Source organism: Magnolia sinica, chromosome 14 (genome assembly GCF_029962835.1).
Source record: "Magnolia sinica isolate HGM2019 chromosome 14, MsV1, whole genome shotgun sequence".
Classification (NCBI taxonomy): Eukaryota; Viridiplantae; Streptophyta; class Magnoliopsida; order Magnoliales; family Magnoliaceae; genus Magnolia; species Magnolia sinica.
In genome coordinates, this window is record NC_080586.1 from 13,443,111 (window position 1) to 13,462,979 (window position 19,869).

A 19,869-nucleotide genomic window follows, 5' to 3' on the forward strand; every position below is an offset into this window, starting at 1 on the left:
ATTAACATAATCCAGAGCTTTTGTGGCCACTTGAATATTTCAATGGCAGAAGCTTAATCCTCACCTTTTTCTATCGTGTGGCCCACTAGAAGTTAGATCAATATCATTGCTAGGTCTATGTTGTAACATAATCTAGAAAAACTGATGGCCGGATGGATTTATCAAAAACATTATGGTGGGTGCCACCTAAACATGTTACTACTTTTAGTACTCATGTGACCGCATTTTTGTAATTTGCAGAGGATGGGACTTTTAATTCTTTAAATTAAATAGAGTTGGGGCGCCGGTTGGCTACTCAACCAACGGTAACTATACTTCCTACCGATGTCACGTCACCGCCTTCTTTGGACCCACCATGATGTATGTGTTGTATCACACCATCCATCCATTTGGAGAGATCATTTTAGGGAGTGAACGAAAGAATTCAAGTGGACCCCACCACAGAAAATAGTAGGAGGTGACTGCTACCCTGGAAACCTTCCAGGGCCGACCACCATGTTTATTTGAGATCCAACCTTTTTATATGCTAGAAAAGACGTGGAATAAGGTAAAGTATAAACATTAGCTTGATCGAAAGCTTTTATAACCCAGAGAGGTTTTAATGGTAGGCATTCAATTTCTATTGTTTTCTACAATGGGGTGCATTTGAAATTTGGATCTTTCTCACTCTTTGCATTCTGCGTTACAATGATATCACGAAATGGAGGACGGTGTGGATACAATACATACATCATGGTGGCACCCATGGAAAGTGGTGATGTCATTTCATCAGGGGAGCGAAGAAAAGAAATGAGTTGAAAATAACGTTTACTCCTTATTCGGTCGAGTGCGTGCACCGGCAAACGGAGAGAGCCGTGTAACGGAACTTCAAAGAAAAGAGCATTAATTGTGTGGGAACACGCTCATGGCATTCAACCAACTGAATTTCACCACGTCACTTCAGTAGCGTTTTGGCTACTGAAGCGTTCAGTATCCAATCCGTTCTCGGCCGTTCCACTGCGTGTGAGAACCGTACCATCAACATGTGTGATAGTCGTTTGACATCTGAGCTTTATATCACGTGAGCTACCATATATGTTTAGACTTTTCTGAAATAAATCACGCTATGTCACCTTGAGTGGGCACAACATATCAAGGAAAATCAGTGACAACTACGAGAAAGAAAACTTATAACCTGTCAACTTAACTTTAGTATTCAAAAGCTTGCCAGGCGACTCCGTGGCCAACTTATAATTAACTTTTGTCATGAGCAGCGTATCTCGGTTTCCATGTAGCTGCTTTCCTTTTTGGCGATGGACTAAAAATCTCCAGCATTTAAACTTTTTTTCTAAACAAGCCTGCCTATTTCAGATGTCTAGCAGCCACTTACAGTAGGATGCTTAACTATTGAAATGTCCATTCTAACTCTGTTTGACTGCAGATATTAGTATCGAATCCCTCTCATGGTTTTACCCATGCCAAATGAGGGTACGGCTCTCCCTTGTTCCATCCCAGCCGGTTCATTGAACATCATTGCATGAGAACGCATGGGGATATATATGTGCACGCCACATGAACGTCTTACATGAAGATAGGCACGCTGTAATGCCCACTGTAATGTTTATTTACCATACAACCTGTTGATAAGGTCTCAAAAGGCCTGGATGGATGAAGGGGAAAATACAAATATTAACCTGATCCAAAACTTTTGTGCGCTACAAGTTGTGAATGGTCATTCACCATTGTGTCCTGAGGTGTGGTCCACCTGAGCTTTCGATCGGCTTCATTTTTTGGGTTCATATGGTATGAGTTGGTAAAATAAATGGGCGGTGGGATATGTAATAAATATATCAAGGTAGCTTCCACAGTCATGACCGTATAAGAGCCTTGGTCCTACACAAGAACTTATTTGATTTTGGGTCACAAACTCTACACTTAATCCTACACAAGGAAAGAGTGACATGGACTTTATGATTGACTACTTATCAGATTGAGGTCATTCGTTACGCCTTCTTGATATGCTTTTTCAATGCTCTTCCGTACTTGAATCAGATTTTCGTTTTCTCTAAGATTATTGAAGTTGAATGGTTCAACTTCTCGATCAAACACCTTGCATGCGATGTACTAATTAATGAGGTGATGAAGGTGATGGGAGGATGGTGGAATATCTCCTATAACTAATGGATAGTTGATTTCCAAAGGGGATTCACCTATACGGGTATTCTAGAGGATATGGATAATGATATACCTATAAGCTTAACGTTTAATGTCTAAAAAAAATGGTGGAGATCAAGTGCATCTTTATAATGGAGGAAATCCTTATTAGAGTGGCAATTTAAAGGAAGATTACTTAAATCTCATCGGTTTAAAGACTTAGAAGTGAGAATAAAAGTGGGGACTCACCTAAGCTCTAATAGCACAAAAATTCATCAAAATGCCCATGGTCCTTATGCTCTTTATAAAGGAATCAAGTTTCAACGGTAAAAAAATGGGACAGAAAATGTCACCTTTGATCGATCGAATATTCATAGATTTAATTGGATACCTCACTGGACGTTTTTGAGTTCCATCGATTGATCGAATTGGGCCTATCGATCGATCGACCGAAATGGATTCCAGGAAAACACTTGCAGGACAATTTCGATTGTCGTCGATCGATCGATCGATCAACCAGGGCCACCGATTGATCGACATTACCTATGAGCCTGCTATTTTGGGATATATGTTTTACAACAGCTCTGAACCTCTTAAGGCCTATCTAAATATGTTCAAATAAGGCTAAAGCTACACACGAGCTGAACCTGGCCCAGCTCGGCTTGGCTCAGTCCTCGAGCCTGACTAGCCACCTTGGTTAGCAGCTCGAACCGAGCTTGAGCTTGATCTTTCGAGCTGAGTTTGAGCCTACGAGCTGAGTTTGAATTTAGGTTTTAGGGTTATACACACACACACACACACAGAGAATATTTATATTAAGTGAACCCGATTCGAGTCGAATCAATTTGAACCGAGTTAAGTTCCGAGCCGTGTCGAGTCGAGCAAGTTAATCGAGCTAACTTGGTTCATGTACAACTCTAAATAAGGCTCTTAAGGCTGAGGGATGATCAAATAAAGGTTCACCTATTTGGAATCGATCATCTAGAGGTTATGTTGTTTTGGATATAAGATTAGGGTCACTAAGGCACCTCGTGAATTGCTTGTTCTTCACTCCTTAATGTTTTATACCATCTTGTGTCTTTGGTCTTCAACTTCTAAGAGCTCAACCGACTCACTGATACAAGGAACTACGTAATTAACAAATAGGTGCACAAATAAGTGTATTAATAATATTGTGTATCGTGACCATGTTATGAATTATGTGTACAATTATTTGTTGAACTATTAGCTCATTTTGTTTTTTGGAAAACCATCCAGGTTATGGAAATGAACCAAAGTATTTGCGAGTGGAATAATGACTTCAAGAGACGTGTTCCTGGAGATTGGCCACCAAAATAAGATTTATGTTTTATTTTATGTATTTGAATAATTGTGTATATTGTGGCTAGAGGCGAGCTTATTAAACATAGACATTACTTTATTTTGATGGTTAATAAATAAGCTATGGATTTAAGGTAATTACTTTGATTATATACATTATGTTTATCCTCCCCCCATCGAGTCACACCCTTGACTCGACAACTCAGCCGAGTGAACTCCAATTTTTGAAGACGAGGTGTGACAACCTCCATGCATATAAAACTCAAGTTCCATATTAATATTTCAGAAGGGTGTGTAAGGTATGGAAGATCAAGATCTAAGAAAGTACAATATCGTCATCAACATTAAGCAGTGTAATAGTTTTCCATTTACAACGCATCTCAGATTCAACTCTCAAATCATTAATGATTTCTCCAAAAAGTTATATATGGTGACTTAAGTGCTTCTGAATATATTGGAAGATCATCCTCTAAAGTTAGTTTCCTTCCTAACTCTTATCGCATGTAACTGATTAACATGATAAAAATGCCTCAAAATACATGCAAGTAGATTGATGGGCTGGTCGGTGTCTAAAAAGCCTGCTTATGAGGGTGACAACTCTTATCGCTTGAAATATCTCAAGATATACGAAATAAACACGTAGGCCATTGGTGGGAATTAGATTTCTGCATGTCCAATCTATAAAATTTGGCTCATTTCTCTCATTTAGGAGGAGTGGAAGAGGATTTCAAAGAGAGGAGAAGTAATTTTAGGAGAGAGAGAGGTCCTTGGAGAGTGATGTCAAAAGGCTAAAAAAATTTGAATGGAGTGAAAAGAGAGGAAAATAGGATGGACTGAAAAGAGAGAAGAAAAGAAAGGAAGAAGTTCACCTAAAACCTATGAGTGGGTTTGGAATCAGAGACGCTGGATCATCTCCTTGCTAAAAGAGTTACACCCTGCAGTTCGGAATATAGTGTCCATCCTTGGACTCGAGTTACGATCTATGACTAGTACACAATGTGTACTTAATCCAAGTTTTTTCATATTATTTTCCCAAAGGCTCACAATTAATGTACTCTTAAGTCTACAAGCTCAGCCACTCATCAGGATATTTCACATTTAATCATCCAACCATTCACATACATTAACCACCAAGAAAATTTACATGCATTTAGCCCACATGTCTTTAACATTCACAAAGAACTAAACATTGTACTATAACCCACCCATTTGGGGCTTTATTAAATTGTTAGCCAGCCGATTAACGAAAATATTCACTAGTTTAAGTCTCTCAACTATAGTAAACTTCAAAGTATAATCAAAGAGTGAAACATCAGTTTCATTTCCAACAAGCTACTGATTTAATGCATTTAGTTCATTCTTCTTCAAGATAGGGTCATAGCCCTTGTGTATCATCCCCTAGTTCAGCCTCTTATCCTAGGAATTGAGCAACTATTTCATCGTCCACAAAATCTGTATGATTTTTCGATCAATATAACGTTATCTGGCTAGACCTAGTGAGTCAACCCATCATGGTTCATGCACGTCATAAATAAAGTAAAAATGTATATATGGATGTTATGGGATGTGTGAATGCATCAAGTGGGTTGATCAGTCCACTTGCTTGAGTTAGATTCTATCAACCAGCATCTCCCCTTCTGGGGTAGGTTTCCACACATTGTGGCCATTTAAGGATGGTCCACTAGGTCACCCGATACTGTAAGTACCTACAAGTCTTATAGGGAGTGGCCCCATGGAATCACCATAGGAACGCTATGCATGGTATGAATGAATGAGACAAGAATCATCAATGTATCTAATTTGCATATAATAGCATGTTTCAATAATAGCATTTCAATTATAAACAACTTCAATGAAGAAATCAATACAAAGGAGTACACTCTAGAAAGCAATCAATAACTACTAATTATAAAGGAGATGAAACATGTTGGGATCACTCACCTCTATTTTGGTAATGTGAATTTTGATATGTCACCCCACTTTCAATCAATTAACAACTACCTAATTATATAGCACAATTAGCTCATTTTTCATATCTATCTAGACCAATTTAATTAGTTCACATTTGGTTGATCAAATCCTAACTCAAGGCCGCCCACACAAAGAATTTAACTATTAGATTTGAATTCTTTTAGATTTCACCCACAACACATATAAATAGTTATCTTTCCATGTAGGGTCTACTTGATTAACCAAAGTACTTCGAGCAATCTAATGTATTAAGATAATCATGGATTATAATTACTTTACATGGTACAATTAAAATATCATATTTCCAATTCAAATAGAAAGTTCCAACAAACTGTTGATTGACCGAGGTCAATCAACTCTACCATCGATCGGTCAAGGTTCGATCGAAATCCACTTCGATCAAATGAAATTAATTCGAATTTCCAACACAACTCTTTAGACACTTTTTGTCCTTTTTGATTAATCGAAATTGCTTGTTTAATCAATCAAACTACTATGTTGATAGGTAGATATCATTCGAATTTCGGACTTTGGTTGCTCGACATTTTTTGGTCGCCTTTGATCAATCAATCCGATGCCGCTAGACATAGTCTGGCGAGCCGAATCTCACAACTTTTGGGTTTTCTTATTTTTCTTATTTCTCTTATTTTAAATGATTCATTGATCATATGAGACAGACCTGAACCATCCATTGACTTATAAAACCCCTCATTAAGGATGGGTCAATAGATCATTTAGATTCAGACCATCCATAGTCTCAACTTTTAGATCCAAGCATATATGTTATGTATGAACCTTCCCTTAATCTTTATGGTCCATCAAACGGTCAGATCCACCCATACTTTCTAGATGTTAAGTTAGATCTATCACAAATTATGCATGAATGGTGGGGATTAGATCAGATCCTTCAGATTACCATGTTAGAAACCAAGGTGCAAAACGATATCTACAGTTAGATTTGATTGATGGAATCCAAAATATGGTCAGATTGATATGAAAATTGGGGTTCTGGTATCGTTTGGCCCTTACGATCAAATGATTCATACATATCAGATTTACGGCCCTTAGATAAGACCACACCAATTTCTATAAGAAAAGACCACAACATAGATTTGGATTCCAAATCATCTCTACCCGAGATTTTTTTATGGACCAATGCAATGATCATGTGGTCGATCAACATCATCAATTGCAAATATCGGGCAAAAATAAACTAATAGTATAAAAATAAAGAAAGGAAAGATTTTGGAATTTGGCAAAAGGTTATTATTACAGTAACAGGAATCAATCCCCTGATCTAACTATAACCAAGAGTCACAGCAACATGAGTTGATCCCTCATTCTCTCTCTTAACTAAAAGCATCTCATGCACCAACCAACTAAGTGATTTATTTTTTACTCTCATTCTAAAAATTAAATTTATAATATTAATTATAATTCTAAAGTGTGCGGAAATTTAGGGTCGTTACAAAAAGAGTGTCTGATTTTTCTTTTTTCCTTTTTACATCTCATCCAAGCCTACATTTACATTCTACCCACTCTTTACATGCTTCCGCTAGACAACGACTAGGATTGATGTTGAACACTTGTCTATGCACTCTGAGTCATAGTCTCTCTTTCTCTCTCTCTCTCTCTTTTTTTTTTTTTTATTGCTTTCTTTTTATTCTTTATATTTTACGTTGGTCCATCAAATTAATATTGATTGCATTGGTCTCTAAAGTCCGGCTCCAGATGTAGACTTTCTAAAACTTAGTGAAATCTCTGAAAATTTTCAAAATCCCATAAAGTAGAGACCGCAAGTTTTGCGGAGGAAAATGGTGCCTAACCCCTTCATTTTCCGTCATTGAGCCCCTTACTCGGAATCTCTACCCCACATACCAACCGTCAAAGTCACTTGAGTTGAGAAGTCTTGTTATTCCCTAGTTCACAAGTGATTTTACCATGCCTAGCCAATTGTGGATTCTAAGATTCATTTGGCCAGTGACGACTTCAAGTCAAACGTATCATTATACTTGAATCAAATACTACACCCTCTCTATGTATTATGGAAACAAAAATTGAAAGGTGAGTGTGTTGCTCCTACAGAATGTTCACAATGCCCTTCTTTAGCAGAGGTTAGGTGCAACTGAATGTCAAAGTGAGTGGACACCCTCCCATTCTGGTTATGCATAGAAAGTAAACCAGCTCATTCTGCCGGGAGTGTCTTTGTCAATAATTCATGTGGTAAAAGAGGAACTCTAGTGTAGAAACCATAATTGCCCTTATGCTTTGGGATTTTACGAAGATCCAAGTACTGCCTTTTCATCATGACTAGTATTTTGCTTCATTAATTTTTGCAAATTTAAATTTCTAATGAGGTAGTCACCACTGTGCTTCACAGCATTATGGGCATCCGACTATTACCTTTGGATCAAGAGACATGGACCCTAATTAAATTTTTTATTTTTATTTTTTAAGTTGGAGGAAAATTTGGTAAAGGAAAAACTTTGAAAAAATAAATTTAAAATCCCTTTGAAAACACAACATTTAGAAATTGGGTCAATGATAGATGTCGAACCCTTTGGATGAGTGGAGATTAAAATAATCTAGAACACTTATTATACCCAGCAGCCAAAACACCTACTATGTGGGGCTCACCGTATTTTGCCTATGATGTCCACTCCCCTCCATTAGGTGCTACTCTCATATCCACCCTATATTCAAAAAATCAACACACGGAATAATGTAACAACACGCCTAAAAACCTCTATGTTCACGTGGTTTGGCCCATGGGATCTTTGGATCTGACTAATCAATGGATTTTCCCATGGAATATACAAACCATGGTGGGCCACAGACACAAGCCTATGGTAATCATCTCCTCCCCTTTTATGGTGGCCCAGACATCAGCATTTTAGGCCCTTCAATCCTAACCAAGGTTTCCCTCCTTGTAGTAATCAGTCTTCATTGTTCATTAACAAATTATCTCATGTAATGTTATTCCTAGTGCATATATAGATTGTTTGATCCTTCAGTCTCATTTGAACCGAGACTGTGGGAGTTCATCTCCTCATTTTATTTGATTCTAATTATGTACTACAGATCATATTTCTTTTTGGTAAGATTTAAAAATAATCTTGATAACGAACAATCATCTCCAACACATAATTATGATTAACTAAAATGAGAAGTATTCATTTTTAAGTGGCACCCAAACAGTCCCTTAATCATGAATCAAGAATGTAGCTAGATTCTAACAATTTTGATGAGTGGTATTTGCATTATGTGTAGTAGAACTATATGTAAATGCAAATAGTACAGATCTTTTCAACATCACAAACAACCCAAAAATTATTCATGATTATGATTTAAAACATTAATGGTGTGTTTGGTTGTACCAAATATCATGAAATTTCACAATAGTTGGCACAACCAAACACACCCTTTAAAAAGAAAATCTTCATGGCATAATCCCTCGCTTGTACAGACCGTCCCCGCCGTCTGCCGGGGAATAACTATAGTTGGATTGTCTCAAATGATCAACTTCCGTGGACGTCAATACCTCCTTAGCATTCCAATACCATGGCCGAAGATGAACGGAAGAAGAAGAAGAAGAAGAACAACAACATGGATGTAGCATTACAGAGCCCCAGTCTCTTCTTCCCAATTTCGCTTCCTTCTCTCTCCTCCTCACTAGCAATCTTCCAACATCTTCTCTGCGAACTTCAGATACCGTCCGGATTATAGCCATGCATAAGAGTAGCACTAGCACTGCATCTTCTTCAGGCGAGAACTCCACCGCGAAAAGCCTCCAATTCAGCAGAGCTGTGGCTCTACCATTTGGGTTCTCTGGAGTGGACCGCACAAGTGTGATGAATCCATCTTCATCGCAGTCATCTTCTTCATGTCCCGACTCTGCTTCTTTAACTTGGTACTGCAATTTCCTTCCAAGCAACAGCCTCACCTGCTGCTCATGTCAGTGAGTTAAAATGGTTTATCATGGCTGAGTTGACACAGTCACTGAGTTCGACTCAATAGATTACGACCCAACTAAGAACGTTGCGATCAATGCTATTGCAATTCTAATTAATTCAGAGTTTTTGATCTATAAGCAATGCCGATTATGCATGTCGTTCATCATTAGTAATCGGCATGGTTTAAATGCCTGGATGAGTGAGGTTGAGTGGCCGATTTTGACTCGGTAGGATGATCGACTCAATTCAAAAACTGTAAGCTGAGTCAACTCATATCCAAGATTTTGAAATATGGGTTATGTAGTGTTGATGGATAGAAACAATGGAATTCTGTTATATTCCAAACAGATGGAGAAAGAGAGAAGAAATTCACCTTACCGATTCATCGGAGCATCCATTTTCGAGCTCAAAACTTAGTCCCTCTTCCCAACAGATGGTTAACACGTCTCCGGTCGACAGACACCATGTCGCCTTCTTCTCTCTTGAATCTTCTTCTTTAGGTGTTGCTGTTCCTACTATCTTCTCTGCAGTGATGGCAAGAGAATAACCCAACATAGCTCCAGGTTTATATGAGAGAGAACTCCATATGTCAAGTGGAGCCCATCTTTCAGTGATCCAGACCATCAGATGATCCTAGTCGCTCGATGGTGTATGAATGGACAGTTAAACCGGAGAAGCCCTCGTGTTCTAGTATTTTAGTATTGCAACATGGAGTAGAACTTCATGGTGTGGCCCACCAACAATGGGGTGATCAGATGAAGTCTGGATCACTGAATAGATTTTTTTGGTGTGGCAGTGTGGCCCACTCAATTGCAAAAAATGAGATGAAATCTATCAGGTTCATCTCTTCTTACCAGGGGCAGTGCCGACGGACCCGGCCACGTATGACCATGAACCTTCACGGATCTCTATGATCCGGTCCTCCCATCGGACAGCTGCCGGAGTTTCTCCTCCTCTCCTCCAAAACCCTCCACCCACTCTGTAAAATCCCCATTCAGTCAGATTCAGTTAGTAATCCACAATACTCTGATTAATATAGTTGAATGGAAAATTATCAAGGGTGAGTGAACAAGGCCCTGTCATTAACGGATGGTGATAAGCTCACAAACAGTGGATTCATGTTATAAGGACCGATGTGGCCAATGTTTGTGAGATTTGATCCATTCATCAGGTGGGCCTCTTAGTAACTGTGCACCCAATGAGTTGATTGGCCTTATTTTCGCGCATTCAACTGTGGGGCCCAGATGATGAAGCAATCTCTACCATCTAATAGAGTAAGAAGAAGAAATGCATCACCGGATCCTGATCACAAAGCACTCCCTCCCAGCATGGTCCAGCACAGTTCTAGACAACCAACGGCCCTCCTGCGGCCGATACTGGTTCATCCTCAGTATCACATCCGAGATCATGGCGCCCGTATCGTCAGTCACTCTATCAGGCACACACTTCAGCAGGTATGGTGCTTGAACCGGAGGCGTGATCGACACCAAAGCTTTCATGTCCCACTCCACTTCTCTCACGACAATAAGCGACGTTGCACGTAACAGATCGTTCCACAAGAACACTATCATTTTCTGCATTTTGCTCCTCCCCAAACAGCCTCCTCGCTGGCGGATCTCCAGCACGACACCTCGGGTGCCAAATTCGCAGTAGAGATGCCACGTCTTTCTCCATGTTTCGGATGAGATGTCCAAGATGGGCTTGTCAATCTTTAGCTCTCTGTGACTTCTAACCGTCCGACAGCGGAGGAACGTCGTCTTTGGGTCCGTCACTTCCTTTCCGGTCCATCTTCCTTTGACAAAAATGCAGACCTGTTAGCAAAGGGGTGGACAGAAATCATTTACAGCCATGGACAATTCATTGTTGTAGAGATGAACTCATAGTTTAAAAACACAAAAACTCAGAAACCTTGGACAAGATTCTTGAATACTTGATTGAATTCTTTCTGGGTATTTCCAATAATAATTAATATTTAAAAAATAAAAATATAATATAAATAATATAGAGTTTTGTTGAGTATTACTAGTTTTTTTAGCCGAGTCGAGTTTTTCTTCAGTCTTGGTGAAATCTGGGCGAGTCGACTCAACAGTCAACTCGAAAACTCAAACGAGTTCCTCAAGAACTCGCATTAGTTTTTTCAATAATATTTAATATTTATTATATTAATAATGCTAAGTTGTGCCAAGATTAGCCAAGTTTTATCGAGTTCTGTTGAGTTTTATTGAGTTTTTTCCGAGTCGAATTGATTTTTGATCAAGTTGTGACCAGATCATTACAATAAATAAGGAATGCAAGTTGGTCTGAGATATTAGCTATTAACCAGGCTAATCAGCTGGACCATTCTTGGGCTAATAGTTTGAGTTCATGCATGGACTGGCCTACTAACCAAGTTCCAGATCCAACGTTAGACGGTCTGGTCGACCATGGACAGACTCAAGCCCAGGCACAAAGTGCAAATTCAGAAGGGTTTATTATTATTATTATTTATTATTATTATTTTTTAAGTAGATCGAGTCTTATAAAATTTTTAGGGGCAGCCAAGGTATACTATTAGGATCATTTTTTATGGCCACCAGTGATTTCAATTTTTACCGACAGTTAGTGATGACTGTCGGTAAAAATGTGCCAGTAATTCTCCACTTTCTTGTAGTGAAGATTGCTGAACTGGCTTAGGCTGACCCATTGCGGCCTTATGAACATAAGCTTCAACCAAAATAGGATTACTCTAAGTTTGCAGGCGTGTATAATACAGCTTCTCTTCATGACTCCACGTGTGATGGACATCCAAACTATCTACAATGTGTCCCATCTTATAGCACTGCATTGGAAATAGGTTAAAATGTTATAAAGCTTTGGCCAATTTTCGCAGTTGTACATATTTGCTTGTTAAATAGTACTCAGCTTAGTAAGTGGATATTAGAGGTATTTCAAACATTACAAAAGTTATATTTAAAAAAATGAAAAAATTATCTTTGTTTTGTCGTAGAGTGAAAATATTTTATTTCACATTAAATAGGAAGAAGGTTGTGATGTGGGTTATAAACCTTTGCTCATAAGAGACTTGCAAAATAAGCTATGTTATGCTTTGGCTTATATATATGAACATAACTGGACTGGTGACAAAACTAGTCTAGAAAGCAGTTAATATGTTGGGAGACTTCTGCATTATTAAGTTCTTTTATGAAATGTTAAGGTTGATTAAACACAAGCACTAAAGGAGGGATGAGGTTACTTAGTCAAATTTATGTCACAAACATTCTATGGCTTGTTTGTTTCAATGTAAGTACATATAATTGTATAGTAAAAACATCATAATTACATTCATTATCTGTTTGAAAAGAGAGGAATTACTCCAACAAAACTCAACCTTATTTTGTCATTGAAACCCTGTGAGCCCCACCATAATATATGAGTTATATCCACGCTGTCCATTCATTTTTTCATATCATTTTATCATGTGAGCCTAAAAACAGAACAAATTCAAAGCTCAAGTGGATTACACTAAAGAAAATAGTGGGTTCAATGGTGGCGTCATTATTCCCACTATGTGCCTCATTTTGTGGCTCATGCCTTAAAATGATCTGAAATATGAATGGGCGGCGTGGATATAATACACACATCATGGTGGGGCCAACATGGTCTGCCTCATTTTCTGAGTCAAGATCTACCAAAAAAGTGTAGATGTCAGCATCATATATTAATTATTATTAGCATTTAGCATTGCAGTTAATAAATGCTAAATTCAGGAAAATACAAGTAATTACATTGAAACAAACATGCCCTAAATTCTACACATGAATATTACTAGGTTAAATTTACATTGTGAAAGGTCACAAATACTCTAAATTCTATACATAGATATCTTGAAAGAAATTTTGGATAATAATTTTAGGAATTTGGGTTGATCCACGCAAGAAAAACAGCTTGTGCTTTTTGGATTTCTACTCTTAGCATAGGTTTCAAAAATTGTGAATGAAAGCCTTGTTATTAGGAGAGAATTCTTTCATTTTTTACAAGTTTTATAACCAAAAGAGACAGGGCTGTTCATGAATCCAGGTTTGGTTGGGTTTCTATAGTACTCATACCTGAGTTAACCAAGTTCAATTCTTGTGGGTCCATGTCCAGTTCTTGAAGACTTGGACTAGGATCTGATCAGGCTTGGGTACCTGTTGGGTACCATCAGGTCTTTGGATCGAGGTTTCAAGTTAGATTCGGGACAAATAAGAGCATTTACATGGTTAGGCCCACTCCATGGCACACGTATATACCATTTTGACATGCACAATGTATAAGCAGGCTCTCTTACATGTGCGAGGCTTAGGAAACTCCCATTTCTTTCATTAGATTAATCGGGTCAAATTGATGGACTTGAACTTAACTCGATGTTTAACCAAGTCCAAAAGGTGAGATCCAAACCTAACCTAATCTATTAATGGATCCAATAAATGGGACCCAGAGCCACTAAAATCAGGTCAGGTCTCCAAAAAAAAAAAATTTACATTTTGCCTCTTTCACATTTTAAGATCATATGATGTTGTAGAGCCCGCATGCTAGGATGATCCAACGATTGAAACCGTCCATATTATGGATGGTATGCTACATAGGTTATCCTAAAAAATCATGTTGGACAGATGATTCAAATATGTTTGTGTAATTTTGAATGGTTCATATTCAGCTCCTAAAAGAAACAACGAATCATAATTGGTTTATCATGATACAAATTAGCTATAGTAGCATCGAAAACATGGACAGCTCAAATCATCCAACCATCTTAGCATGAGGTCTGCCAATGTAGTTGTTAGAGGATAGGATAGTTATATGCAGTGGTGCATGTATGGTTGTATATACTATAGATAATTATTTAGATAGATTTATGGTATATATCTACTAAGATTCCTATAAATTTCTCGCAGATTTCCACTTTTTCTATATATTCTCCTTATTCTCAATGCAATAAATAAGTTATAGTTTCCACCATGTAGTTTTCCATGCGTAACTTAGTATAAGAGCTAAATTCCAATCCTAGGACATGCTGATTATGAGTGCTAACTACCCTGAGTGGCAAAATAGGCAACAAAACAAACCTGAAGAGGCCCACTTCACAATTTGTGAAAATTGTATTAATACCGAAAACTCCAAAATTGCAAAATATTTGTCTTTGCTTTTGAAGTAACAACACGGCAAACAAGCTGTTAAGCAATTGGGTAGTAGACTCTTATTTATTTATTTTTATTAAATGCCTCTTGCTGCCATTCAAGATCACCAGCATGTCTCACACTATTGGGGCCAATGTATTGAGATGGGACGGCGATATAAACCATTCACCATTTTACAATTCAATAATGATCTAGACCGTTAATTTTAATTTATAAAGTTGAATGTGGGCCATTGAAATCTTCTTTTGTAATGTTCTAAATTCATAAACAACGGTGGTGTCATTGGACCAAACTTGACAATGAGTGGGAATAGATCTAAAATTTGAACCCATTGAGTAGATCTTGGTTGAGAAGTTCAACCCACATTACTAAATGGGTTGGCTCTGGAATCTCTCAGAAGTTAGGCTTATATAGACTCAATTTTTAAATGAGTCCAATTTGAGCCATTCTAAAATGGATTTGACCCAAGCTCACGAACAAATAACATAAGAATGTCTAAAATTTGGATTACCACGGAAGAGAGTCCTTGGATGAGATCCAATGGATAATAATACATCCACATTCTCTTGGACCTCACTGTTTTCAATCTTGATATAACTAATATATTTGGAGCATTATTTGAAGAGAATCGCTTTATTGCTCTTGGGCACACTATAAGATATAGTGCTCTCATTGCATTTAATTGTATTGGGGCACATGGGTTGTCCAATCCATTGATTAATTGCTCATGAGGCCTAACTATATTTTATAGCAACTGCGGAAGCGTTGCACACATCTAACCAAATTATCCCTTTGATCAATGGTCTTTAATATGAATGGTTAAGATTATTTACATAAAAATGAGTCCAATGAACAATTTAATACATCTATCTGTTAGAGACCATCATATTGTTTATTATTTTAAAGAGTAATTATTGTTAGGCAATCATAACCATCCCATCTGTATCTTGACTAAAGGACAATCATAAAAAAAAATAAGACTAAAGCATGAATGATTTGTATCATAGGATCAGTTCAATTTCTGTGTGGTGGCTTGAGAAATATGTTCTGTATTTACATGGACAGTTCAGATTAATTCATTGGACCTTTTAAGTGGAGCATCTCTTGTTTCTGTTAGATCTACTTGTAATTTTATGTCCCATCTTGAAATGACCCAAACACAACTCATGAGATTAATGGGTTGGGTCTGATCATAGGACTCAGATCCGACCAATTAAGTAAACGGATCCGCTTTCTTCTTTTACTTGATGGAGATCTTGGTACTGGTCGGTGCTGGAAAAGCTATGTGGGCTCATCATGATGTATGTGTTTTATCCACGCCATCCATCCTTTTTTTCAGGTTGTTTTAGGGCATGAACCCAAAAATGAAGCAGATCCGAATCTCAGGTGGACCACACCACAAGAAACATGGGTGATTGAATGCCGGACGTAAAAATGTTTGTAGGCCCATTTCCCATCCAACTCGTTGATTAGGTCACCGACGTGGATGAAGGGAAAATACAAATATCAGCTTGATCTAAAACTTTTGCCCCAAGAAGTTTTAATGGTGATGTGGTGTGGTCCACCTGAGATTTCAATATGCTTCATTTTTGGCATGATACCCTAAAATGAGCTAGAAAAATGGATGGACGGCATGGATAATACACATACATTATTGTGGGGCCCACAATCGGCATCAGACTCGTCCTGACCCAACCTGCCCCAACTGACCCATGTGCTGATGGGTAGGAATCAAGAATCAGTCGTTCGGAACACAGGCGGTTCCGATCGTGGGACCATCACAATGGAACCACAGATGCTGAGATACTCGAATGCGACGGACGCGGATTTCCTGCCAAAGGCGCAGGAAGCTCCTGCAGTGGGAACCTAAATGGGGCCCACCGTGATGTTTGTGGGAAATCCACTCCGTCCATACGTTTTGTGAGTTCATTTTAGTACATAATGCCAAAAATGATCCGGATCCAATACTCAAGTGGGCTGAAAACGTGTGGATTTAACATACACAGTTGAAATATTCGTAGGGCCACAGAAGTTTTGAATTAGGATAATATTTATGTTTTCATTTCATCCAATTAGAAATGACGTTAATAACGGTATGGATGGCATATAAACATCACTATCGACCCAGGGAGGTTTTAACGGTAGGAATTACCCTAACCGCATTTTCCTTTATTACGGCCCACTTGAGTTTTGTATCCTTCTAACTTTTGGCTTTAAGTCGTAAAATCAGCTCAAAACACGGATGTACGGAGTGGATTTCTACAAACATCACGGTGGGCCCCACCTAGGTTTCCATCGCAGGAGCTTGAGGAAAACCGGGTCCGGTTGGAACAGAGGCAGAAGGAATTTTATTTTCCTTTGCTTCGGATGATGTTTTGTGGGCCCTTTGCCGCTTAATCCAATAATGCAAGTCAAAGCAGCTTATTTTCTTTCTTTTTTCTGTTACATATTTGAATGAATATGCACTCGAGTTCCGTGTATAGACTGTCTTTTTACTCTTCAACTTGTGCTCTGCACATGCATGCCTCTTTGGTGGGCTGCAACACCTTGAAAATTGCAGCCATCACCCGTGACTTTATCGTACTATCCGTCCATCCCCAAGGATTGTACGGTCTGGATCCATGGGCACGAATTACACCGAGTTTCCGTGTAATTCACAAGGATCAATCATATGTAGCCAGGACGTTTGGCAACCCTCCTGATGACTTGGACCCTAGCTAATCAAGGGTCCATTTCTCTACGCAAGGAAAGACGTGTCGAGGACGAAGACCATCTTGCTAAGGGGGATAACTACTCTGAATCTAGGGAGCTTCAAATTAGATTGATTGATGCCAAAAAAAAAATGAGTTTACATTCCTTTAAATAATTTTATGGAAGTTTGAAATCAAACTATAACTAAAATTCCTTAAAATCATGATTTATTATAAATAGTAAACTTATTATTTATAGGCCGTCATGATTTCCACTAGACTTTATGGTTTTTGCTAAAAATAATAAGTGTCCTAATTGGCTTAACCATGTTGTTCTCCTAATTTTTCTAAGCACTTTTTCGTGTTGTATGCAACTCTTAAAGATTAATGGATGAAGAACTACGATCAAATTAAAACTTATTAAAAACAAAAATAAACTGAAATTTCGACCTTTGATCCAATGGAATCTCGCAAATTCAGCATGGGTAACCCGTCATAGCAGGGTTGGTTGGCTAGAGTAGCTTGTCTTACCCCCAAAATCATATAATGCACGTCGGATAACTCGTTCTGGTTTGCGAAATATGCCCATTTTAAAGTTCTAACCATGTGAATCACTTCCTCCTACGATCGGGTCTCACACACGAGAACACCAAGGTGGGAAAAATTTTCAAAATTTACACACATACCTCGAGCAAGAATCTGGGTTCCAATGCCTTGTATTTGCTATTCACATCAGCATCCAAAACGTCCCAACTAATGGGCCATTTCTTAGAGGAAATCCAATCAAAGGTGGCCCCAGCTCTCTCATATGGCTGATCAAACGTCCTCTCCCACAGCTTCTTAGTTTCTTCAACTTCTTCCTTCTTCACACCTTCCAAACCCCCAACAACCCTCTCCAAATCCCCTTCCATTTCCTTCAAATCCTCCTCATAACGACATGGAAAGCTCTGTCCAAGACATCAAAATCCAACTCAAAACAAAATCCAAACACCAACAAAAAATAAAATGAAATGAAATGAACATACCATGTGTGTCATCCACATTAAGTGTATGTCACATGTGGGCACCAAACGTGTGGTGTTCTCATCTCTATATCTCTCCAACACACTCAGAAATCTCTTGTATCTGTGTTTGGCAGCAATCAGATACACAGTTTCCGACATGAACGGCTCAGAGAATTTCAAATACAAAGACCCACATTTAATAACCATTTCCAAAAGACCGGTATCGGCAACATTTGGGTCGAAAGTATCCGAGACGGGTTCTAAATCGAACGGCTCAGATGGGTATCTGATGGTCCATATTTCCCTACATCTGATTAATGCATATTCTTCGTTCTCGTCGTCAAAGATTGCCGGTTTCTCAATAAGCTTCAAGAACCTCGACCTGCAATATTTTCGATAATTCACCTGAAATTCATATTTAATTTAGTGGGGGTTCACTGGAATTCGATAAAATTATCACTCTTCTTATCTATTTTCACTTACCGGATTAAGGCAGTGACAGTACCAGACCCATTCAATATCGATAGGAGGCCAAAGCATCGGTGGCTTTGATAATCCATCGGAGAGATTAAAAATCAATGGCATCCAAAACTCTTCATACCTATAAAAATTCACACCTATAACTTTCATATATTGCATTTGGATGCACTATTAAATTAAATTGCCAAAATCAATTCAATAAAGGGAAAATGACCGATTTGTAATTAATTGAGCATTCATGACATAAAAAAAAAAATAGCCTTCGAACCGCAATATAACATTTCGTATAACGCCCTTCGAACCGCAATATAACATTTCGTATAACGCCCCTTCAATATAAATACCAAGGTAATTACAATTTGATTATTTTCACTTTATAAGTCGTTTAGATGCCTGTAAATTTCTTGAGTAGTAATTGGATTAAATGGGTCATTTGAATACATGACATTAATTACTAAAACTTAGAAAACATTTCTTGAAATGTAAATAAAAAGTTTGGGGAGCGAAATAACCTTCGAATAGCTTGTAGAAGGGTTGGAGTGTGATGGAGCCACGACGAATCGGCGATTGCTGTGAGGAAAGAGATATGTCTCCTTGCAGCTGGAACTAGATCGACGGTCACTAGAATTCCTCCTGGATCGGAGATTTTGGAGAGACTTGGAGTAGAGTCGTTGATATTGCCATTTTTTCCTTGCATTTTTCTTGTCAAAGGTTACTTTCGGATGCGGTGATCTAAAACCGGGTACTGGTTATACAACAAATGAAGATGAGAGAGAAGAGAAAGAGAGATAGAAGGGGCCATGTGGAGGTGGGTCACATCATCATGTGGTGTTGTTTTACTAAGAAAGGAAAATATTGTTTATTAGAGAACTTTGATGGGTTTTGATTATAATAAGATGAGATTGGTGGAATGGGCAATTTTAAGCAGTGGAAGAGTGGCAGAGCAGTTGGAGTGGGCCCCACCTTATGTGGTCAGGTGCAGAAAAGGGGATCTGTTTTTGCAACTTTGTTAGAGATTTTTGGTGTTATCCTATGAAAGGAGTGCGCACTACGCACCAGGGATGTTAAAATAAAAGAAAAGAAGGAAAAATAGGGGGACTCGCTTCACATGTGGAAATCAGGGGCACACATGTGACATCTGAACCGTTCATCAGCCAATCGC

The 19,869-nt window shown here is 38.3% G+C and overlaps 1 protein-coding gene across 4 annotated transcripts; it reads right to left on the minus strand.

Moving 5' to 3' along the window:
• Positions 1-8,633: 8,633 nt before the first annotated feature.
• LOC131225499 (uncharacterized) lies at positions 8,634-19,625 on the minus strand. Of its 4 annotated transcripts, none has more exons than XM_058221035.1 (8): positions 19,220-19,623; positions 18,711-18,828; positions 18,249-18,632; positions 17,910-18,170; positions 10,674-11,188; positions 10,232-10,356; positions 9,756-9,901; positions 8,634-9,367 (listed from the first exon to the last, which is right to left on the minus strand). In XM_058221035.1, exons 1-8 carry the CDS (start codon positions 19,402-19,404, stop codon positions 8,864-8,866), a joined length of 2,238 nt encoding a protein of 745 aa, XP_058077018.1. In that variant the 5' UTR covers positions 19,405-19,623; the 3' UTR covers positions 8,634-8,863. The 4 variants fall into 4 exon arrangements, with proteins under 4 accessions (XP_058077018.1, XP_058077017.1, XP_058077020.1 ...); XM_058221034.1 differs by having other exon boundaries at positions 8,634-9,370; positions 19,220-19,619; XM_058221037.1 differs by having other exon boundaries at positions 9,228-9,367; positions 9,751-9,901; positions 19,220-19,625.
• Between the last annotated feature and the right edge of the window lie 244 nt (positions 19,626-19,869).